This window comes from Odocoileus virginianus, chromosome 28 (genome assembly GCF_023699985.2).
Source record: "Odocoileus virginianus isolate 20LAN1187 ecotype Illinois chromosome 28, Ovbor_1.2, whole genome shotgun sequence".
Taxonomy (NCBI): Eukaryota; Metazoa; Chordata; class Mammalia; order Artiodactyla; family Cervidae; genus Odocoileus; species Odocoileus virginianus.
The window spans coordinates 11,335,490-11,344,233 of record NC_069701.1 but is presented as its reverse complement, the minus strand read 5'-3'; the positions used below and the strand labels follow the sequence as shown (position 1 = coordinate 11,344,233).

The 8,744-nt window shown below is 49.5% G+C and overlaps 1 protein-coding gene across 1 annotated transcript; it reads right to left on the bottom strand.

Moving 5' to 3' along the window:
* Positions 1 to 740: 740 nt before the first annotated feature.
* Positions 741 to 2,631, bottom strand: FAM181B (family with sequence similarity 181 member B). The gene has a single exon (XM_020882495.2). The coding sequence runs from the start codon at positions 2,433 to 2,435 to the stop codon at positions 1,161 to 1,163; it is 1,275 nt and encodes a 424-aa protein (XP_020738154.2). The 5' UTR covers positions 2,436 to 2,631; the 3' UTR covers positions 741 to 1,160.
* Positions 2,632 to 8,744: the final 6,113 nt, after the last annotated feature.

The following is an 8,744-nucleotide window of genomic DNA, read 5'->3' as shown; positions in this document are numbered from 1 at the left end:
GAAGCACAGCCAGGCAGAAACCAACAGAGGGAGGAGCCGAGCAGCAGGAAAGAGGGTAGAGAGAGTACAGCTTGTAAGGGAAAGGGCAGACAGATCAGCCAGCAAGGAGCATGGGACTCACACCCCTAATGGCTTCCATGTGTAGAAAACATTTAGCTATGTGTATAAAATCCATATACCTGCAGAACCAATCCAACAATGGGGGGTGGGGTAGGCTCAAGCCACGTTCTGTATTTTCCCTCTGAGTTACCCAACAAGTTGTAAAACAGTGAAAACTGGAGAGGTATTGTCATCCCCACCGTCAGATGAGGAACCTTGGATGCAAAGATATTATAACTGGCCTAGTCTCCACCTCCCGAAGTGGCTGAAGCATGGCAAAAGGAGAGAAATAGACTCCAGGTTTGCTAAATTTCTCCCATACCAGAAATTTGCAAGAAAAGCCCATAGGAAAAAAATTTCAGAGAGAGAGCAATGAGAGTCCAGAAAAAGAAAAATGAACAATAGCACTGATAAGAACGGGAGAGATAAAGAGACGGAAGAAACAAGGAGCCAGAAGAAAAACTGGCGGAAAAATGACAGAGACCGACCCCGGCCCCCAACCGGGGAGCAGTAAGGGCGGGTCGCGGTGGCCCACTGGCCTCACGTCCTCAATAACACTGTCACTGACAAGGCAAAGAGACCACACAGGAAACCATCCTCTAAGAAGACACCCAAATCAATAACAACATACCTCTGCTCCGTTCTTTTCAGTACAGACTTTAATGCACAACGCGCTCAAAGGGAAGGGAAGGAGAGCCCAGAGCACTGTCGGGAAGGGGCTGTTAACACTAAACACGCTAACCTTCTGATGGAAAGTTGACTAAGGGACTGGGGGCTGCAAAAGCCACCCCCTTCCCCGATCCCGTCTCGGTTTCTTGGCTCAACTGATCCGGTAAGAACCTATCAACGGCTTTTTTTGTTTGTTTTTAAACACGAGGCTGTGGTTAAAACAACCCCCAACTCCTTTTCATCTCTTTTTCTGAAGTTTCTTTTATTAATCGAATTTTTAAAATCCCGTTTCAACTCCACGTGCATGTGACGGTCGTTCTTTAGGCTCGAGAGAGACCCAGAGCGGGGAGCCCCAAGCGCAGTGTCTACTGGGGGAGAAGGGTGCCGCGCAGTCAATCCCGGGGCGCCCCCTCCTCCCCGGGCGCCCCTTCCCAAGCCCCGTCGGGCCTCCAAAGGCCGGCGAACGCCGAGCGGCTGTAGCCCGCGCTGTAGTCGTAGGACACCTGTTGGGGCGGCGGCGGCGGCGCCGGGGGCAGAGCGCAGTCTGAGAAGAAGGGGGCGAACGAGGCCAAGAGGCCGGGCCCATCGTCCCCGCCCGGAGAGTCCGCGGCGGCGGGGTACACGGAGCGCAAAGGCTCGTTCAAGGTCAAGCCACCGCGGGGCGCGGGCAGGGGCGGCTTCTTGGTCGCGGGGCCGCCCGGGGCGCTCCAGGGCTCGGGGTACAGTAGGCTCCCCACCATCGCGGGCTGGGGCTCAAACAGGCCGGGCTCCAGCTCCGGAGGTCCCCGCAGGACGGCGGCCCCGGCGGGGAACACATCGAGAGGCTCCGCGGCAAGTAAGGCACCAGCTTCGGTGCCCGCGCCGTAGTCGGGCCCCAGAAGCTCGAAGAACTCGGCGGCCTCTGAGCCCTTCTCCAAGTCGCCCAGGCTCACGCCGGGCCCCGACGGGCCGCACCCGCCGCCGCCGCCCGGCCGGGACGGCTCGGTGAAGAAGGATGGCGGCAGGTTGCGGGCCCGCAGCGGGACCTTCCTGGCGCCGGGGGCCGCCGGGCCGCCCGCAGAGCCAGCCGCGTCCCCGCCCACGAGCCCGGCAGCGGGCGCCGCCTCCGCAGCCCCGGCCGGATCGGCGCCCCCAGGAACGTGGCGCAGCGAGTCGAAGAGCGCGGCCAGGCTCCGGCTCTGCAGGCTGGCGGCCGCCGCGGCCTGCGACGCCTCCCGCCGGGGAGCCGCCTTGCCGTGGGCCGGGACCGGGACCGTCTGGGCGCCGGCGGCGGTGCCGGCGAGCGGCCGCTTGGCGGGCGTGTCGGCGGCGCCTGGGGAGGGCGGGCCCGGGGGCGCGGCGCCCATGAGGCCACTGCAGCGCTTGATCTGCTTCTGCAGGTACTTGCGGTGGTTCACCTTCCGCTTCGACTTGCCGGGCTTGTCCAGGGCCAGCTTGATGTTGCTAGACGCGGAGTCGATGAAGCTGAGCAGGTCGCGGGTGGCCTCGCGCGCGTCCCCGCTCTCGGCGCCCGCCAGCAGCGCGCCCGCCGGCGTCCCGGTCTCCTCATCCTCGAAACAGCAGCCCTTGTCCAGGGCTCCGAAGGCGCCTCCCAGCCCGTCCGGGGAGCCCCCGAAGCCGAAGGGGACGAAGGGGTGCGTGCTGAGGAGCGCCGCCTGGACTGCCATCGCCTCCGCTCCCAGGCGGCCGGTGCGCCCACGGCCGCTTCCCGCCCGCCGCCCAGGCCCGGCTGCCGCCCTGGCGCGGTGCGCGCGGGGTAGCTTCCTCGTTCGGGGCCGGCTCGCTGCTCGGCCTCCCGGGGGAGCTCATTAGGTCTTGTAAGCGAGGGGCGGAGGGAGGGAGCGCGCGGCGACCGCCCCGGTGGCGAAGGGGAGGGGCTTACTTAGCGGGGCTTAGCCGAGGAGTGGGGGGCGAAGGGGTCGCTTTTCTAGTTTTCTAGGCTTTCTCATGCTCATCTCCTTAACCCCTTAGTTTCCCTTCGCCCCGCGCGTTTCTCTTGGCCAGTTCCAGCCGCAAGATGTGAAGATGGAGTGGCGCGTTCTCAAACTCCAGCTCCTACACAACCACACCCGGGCGTGGGGCACTCTCGCTGAGGCTGAGAAGCAAGAAGACACGAGGGTTTCAACCCCAGCTCTAGTAATAATAGTAACCATCGGATACGGAGCTTGGGGGCTTCCCAGATGGCTCTCATGGTAAAGAACCTGCCTAGCAATGCAGGAGATGTAAGAGATATAGGTGCAATCCCCTGGGTTGGGACGATTCAACGGAGGAGAGCACTCCAGTATTCTTGCCTGAAGAATCCCATGGACAGAGGAGACTGGCGGGGCTCTGGTCCACAGGGTGGCAAAGAGTCGGACACGACTGAATCGACGCAGCAGCAGAAGCAACTTAACACGCACCAGGAACTTGCTTATGCCAGGCACTGTCACTGCATACCTCATTTAATCGTTGAACAATAGTCCTTTGAAGTACCTATTATCACTCTAACAAATGAGGAGACTGAGCCTGAGAGTTTCAAGGAGTTGGCCAACTCCAACTCCAACCATATCTACCCTGGTGGCTCAGAGGTTAAAGCGTTTGCCCTGCAACCCAGGAGACCCGGGTTCGATCCCTGGGTCGGGAAGATCCCCTGAAGAAGGAAATGGCAACCCACTCCAGTGTTCTTACCTGGGGAATCCCAAGGATGGAGGAGCCTGGTAGCTTATACAGTCCACGGGGTCGGACCCGACTGAGCGACTTAACTCACTCACTCACTCATATCCAGTCCAGGCTGACTCCAAAGCTAAGTCCTTGACAAAACCTAGGTTCTTTCTTGGCCTCGGCTTTCTCCCCTATCAGATGGGAGAAGGAAGCTAGTGTCGCTTCAAGCTCTAGCCCTGGTCCTGAGATTCTAAATCGATTTTCAGATTTTCATTCTCAACTCTGATATTGTTACAGGCAACGGTTTACAGCAAATTGAGGCCAGCGCTTGACTTATCTTTTGTTAGTAGTAGATAGTAGATAGAGGAGGCAAGGGAGAAAGTCACTCCCACTAAGCCAGCTGGTGCTTTAGAGAAAGAGCCCTGTGTGTGTATGAAGCTCTCAGTATCTTAAGACAAAATACGGACCAGAACCTCTTCCCTACCTGTCAAACCATTTAGGTTGCCCTTTTGGAACTTCTCTTGCCTCTCAAGAATCACCTTGCAGTTCATTTAGACCCACTTTGACCTGCGCAAGCCTCTTAGGAGTGAAAAATGAGTAATATGGCAGAGCATGGCAGATGATTCCGAAAGACTTGGGTTCTGATCTTAGCCTCACTACTCAGTCCCACTGTGTTGGGTTGAAATCCTACCTCTGATGAGTACATAACTTTGGGCAAACCAGCTGACCTTTCTCTGCCTTAGCTCACACATGTTAAATGCAGGTTAGGTTGCCCACATCACCAGGCACTTGTGATCTTTAAAGGAAACATCTTGTGCAAAAATCCTTATCTGTTAACTGTTCTATAGCCTATGATGAATATTTGCCCTTGTTTCTTTAAAACACAAAAAGGTGACTATGTTTCCTTACATGGACGTTGAATATGCAATAGAACACTTCAATCACAAGGTGTTCCTGAGGATTTAGTGAGGTTACATATGAAGATGCTGTGTGTGTAATAAAGTGTTCCCTAAATAAATTATTATAGTTTAGGTGCAGAGTCTACCCAGGGCAGATAACTCTTTACTTTAAGCCTCATTTTTCAGGATGTAGCAAAACCATTTTTGAGCACTCTGAAGGCACAACCTTACCAAAGGAGAAAGGGCCAGATAAACACTTTTCATTTGGGAGATGAAGTACTTTTCCCACGCTGACATGCGGAAGCCAACTTTAAAAAAAAAAAAAAAAAAAACTCGTTAGCTCAATTATAATGTACCTTTCCTTTGAGTTACACACAAGATTTTGTCCTCCGTGATTGGACTGTTTTATTGTTGGTGACCTTGCACTCAGAAAATTGTGTGGACTTGTCACTGAGCTCCCCCCCCTCGGATGTGGATGTCAGCACTTTCCTTTCCCTGTCAGCAGGACCCTTCCATGGACCTCTGGGTCTGGCAGCCAAGAGCACTAACTCTTTTTTTTAACCTTCTTTCAACTGAGCAGCTCTTACAAATCCCCAGACAGAGACAATACATTTAACTGACATCTTTAGTCTGAAAAAAAAAACTCTCTTAATTCCCAGAGTTAGCTAAGCCCTCACATAATTATATTCAAGATAAATGGAATATGAAAACATTCATATATAAAAGTCTGTTTCCAGATCATTGGAGTCCTGAGCATCAGAATTGATTTGGCATTAGATGGGATAGGTTCAAATTCTGGCCTGCCACCTGCAAGGTGAGTGCCCTCGGGCAAGTCAGTCTGCCTTTCTAAAGCTGTTTCTTCATCTGAAAAATGAGAGTGGTTCTAACTGTCCTCAGAGTCTTTGTGAGAATTTAGGTAAACGTAGAGGCAGGTACTAAAAAGCCTCTAGATGAAAGTGAAAGAGGAGACGAAAAAGTTGGCTTAAAGCTTAACATTCAGAAAACTAAGATCATGGCATCTGGTCCCATCACTTCACGGGAAATAGATGGGGAGACAGTGGAAACCATGTCAGACTTTATTTTGGGGGGCTCCAAAATCACTGCAGATGGTGACTGCAGCCATGAAATTAAAAGACACTTACTCCTTGGAAGGAAAGTTATGACCAACCTAGATAGTATATTAAAAAGCAGAGACATTACTTTGCCAACAAAGTAATGTAAGTAAGTCTAGTCAAGGCTATGGTTTTTCCAGTGGTCATGTATGGATGTGAGAGTTAGACTGTGAAGAAAGCTGAGTGCTGAAAAATTGATGCTTTTGAACTGTGGTTTTGGAGAAGACTCTTGAGAGTCCCTTGAACTGCAAGGAGATCCAACCAGTCCATCCTAAAGGAGATCAGTCCTGGGTGTTCATTGGAAGGACTGATGCTGAAGCTGAAACTCCAGTACTTTGGCCACCTCATGCGAAGAGTGGACTCACTGGAAAAGTCCCTGATGCTCGGAGGGATTGGGGGCAGGAGGAGAAGGGGACGACAGAGGATGAGATGGCTGGATGGCATCACCGACTCGATGGGCATGAGTTTGAGTAAACTCCTGGAGTTTGTGATGGACAGGGAGGCCTGGCGTGCTGCAATTCATGGAGTTGCAAAGAGTCTGACACGACTGAGCGACTGAACTGAACTGAAGAGGCAGGTAATATCTGAGTCTTGCCTGTTTTATCTGTGCAGTGGAGATCATCTCAACTCCTCAGGGCTGTAGGGAGATGGTATATATGAAAGCTCCTGGCACAAAATAGCAGCTCAACAAATGCCCATGTTTTTGATTCTTCCACTCACTTCTTACCAATATGTCTCCCTATAAAATCAACATCATTTGTTCCTTCCCCCAACAAAGTGAGTGACTATTTTCCAATGCAAAAAAGCAGTTATACTTTCAGGTTGTATAAACTTAGAAAAAGACAGTGTAATAGAGAGAGTGCTGATATTAGAACTAGAGATTAAGACTGGAGCCCAGTATACCTTTTCATTATCCATTTGGCTATAAAAATTTACCTAACCCCCTATACCTAAATATTCCCATCTATAAAATGGGAATAATTATAAGGCTATTGTGGGCAAAGGAGGTAAGACTATATAATGAAGAAAAGACAGCCTTTTCAGTAAGTGGTGCTGGGAAGACTGGACAACTGCATGTAAAAGAATGAAACAAGGACATTTCCTTACAACATACACAAAAATAAACTCAAATGGATTAAAGGCTTAAATGTAAGGCCAGAAACTACAAAGATCTTAGAGGAAAACATAATCAGTACTCTCTTTGACATAAATAACAGCAAGATCCTCTTTGGCCCACCTTCTAGACTAATGACAATAAAAACAAAAATAAGCAAATGGGACCTAATTAAACTTAAAAGCTTTTGCACAGCAAAGGAAACAATAAATAAATAAAAAGATTAATAAGACTATTGTGAAAATCAGTGGGATGATGGAAATGAAAGTTCTTTGTCAACCATAAAGTTCTATATACAAATATAAGATACTCATAGCTTAGAAGTTCCACAGCCTAATTCACAAAATTGATCCTTATGTATAAAATATCCATTCAATCACTTATTCATTCAACCAAAAGATAATGACACCAACAATATGCTCAGCACTGTGCTAGCACTGTGGATACACAGACAAGAAGCCATGATTCCTACCCTTTCTGGTGGAAAGACAGACATGCAAACAAGCCATTGTAATATAATGTGATGCTTCTCAATAGAAGTAGATTAGAGGTATAATAGTTGATGAGATAAAAGACCTTCAAGTTGCCCAGAGGAGGAAGCCTGCATAGACAGGTACAATTTGAGCTAAGACTTGAATGATAAATTTGTGTACACTAAGCGAACAAGTGACATCTCTGAAACTGCCAGGCAGAGACATGGTCATGCAAAAGCATTGGTGTTTATGGAAAACGATAAATAAAAAGACAACAATGAACAACTTCTGCTTGAAATAACTCTATACCTGAGACCAAACAAATCCTTAGAGCTTCCAAAGTGCAGCTGAATTGCCCATGTGGCCCCCACCTGTGGTCTCACTTGTTTTCTCCATCTCCTTTGCGGAAGAGCTCTATTCCAGATGGAACGAGTTTCAACAAAGTCGGTGGCCTGCGCCTGCCGGCCCATCAGCCCCTCCTCCTACACCCTGGGTGAGCAGGCTCACTTGACTGGTTTGACATCAATCTATTCCACTTCCTCTGGGGCGGAGGGACCTGGCTACAGCCTGCATGAGGGCCTCTCTGCAGAGCTCCAGACTGAGCTCTTTTGCCCTACTGATACCTAATGCTGAGCAAGTGGGATTAGTCTCCTTGGGAACCAAGCCCCCCAGGGACTCAAGGGCTGAACTCGCCCCAAACCATTTGGGAGAATTGAGATTTCATATTGTTCTTTTACACTTGGATTTCAGGACATTACTGAGACAAAGGCCCACCTGAGAGCTGCCTCCTTTCTTGTGAGTAAATATAGCAGCGGGATCAAAAGCTGACTTACTTATTTTGTTTTCCTCTTTGTAACTTTAATCATATTCTCTGCAGGATAATCTTAGTGCTCAGAGATGTCAGGAATGTACATTCATAAAGGGAGAAATAATTATGCATCTTTCTCTTTTTCTCTTCCCATGCCAATTGCTTGTCGCTCACTATTTTTGAAACCTCAGATAAAACAAATCAATTCCTCAGTATCACCATGCAATTTATAAAGGATCAGTTTCATCATGGAATAATGTTATCTTACAAATTATGCACTCCCCTAAGTGTATCTCTTGTTTTCTTTCTCATCCTTTCCTCCATCCTTCCGGTCCAGCTGACGTTGACAATGGCTGGCCTGGATGACCCAAGATGGCGTCACTGGATGACATGACTGCACCCGCGCCTACACATGCAGTCTGTTGGTGTCACAGGACTCAGACTCCTTACATGGAAGCCTGGGAATACCAGAGACAGTGTTGCAAGAGGCATCTGTCAGGCATTCTGTGACCTGGCTCCAGAATTCCCAGAACATCATTTTCACTACATTCTATTGGTCAAACAAATCACTAAGGCCTGTTCCTGAGGAGGGAAATTAGAATCCAGCTCTCAATGGAAGAAACTTCAAAGAATTTGTTTGGCTTTTGCCTTAAATCTCTTTTCATCTATATCACCCTCCCTTTTCCTTTTCATTTCAATTGGTTTATTGAAGAAGCTGGTCATTACCTTGTCATCTTCTCCCACATTCTGGATTTGGTTGGTTGCAGCCATCTCCTTGGCATCATTTAATACATTTCTCTGGCCCCTAAATTTCCTGAAAATGAGAAGTAGATGTAGGGGCTTGGTCAGATTCATATTCTTTTTTATGCTATGTACACACACACACACACACACACACACACACACACTATAAAATATATGCCACAATGT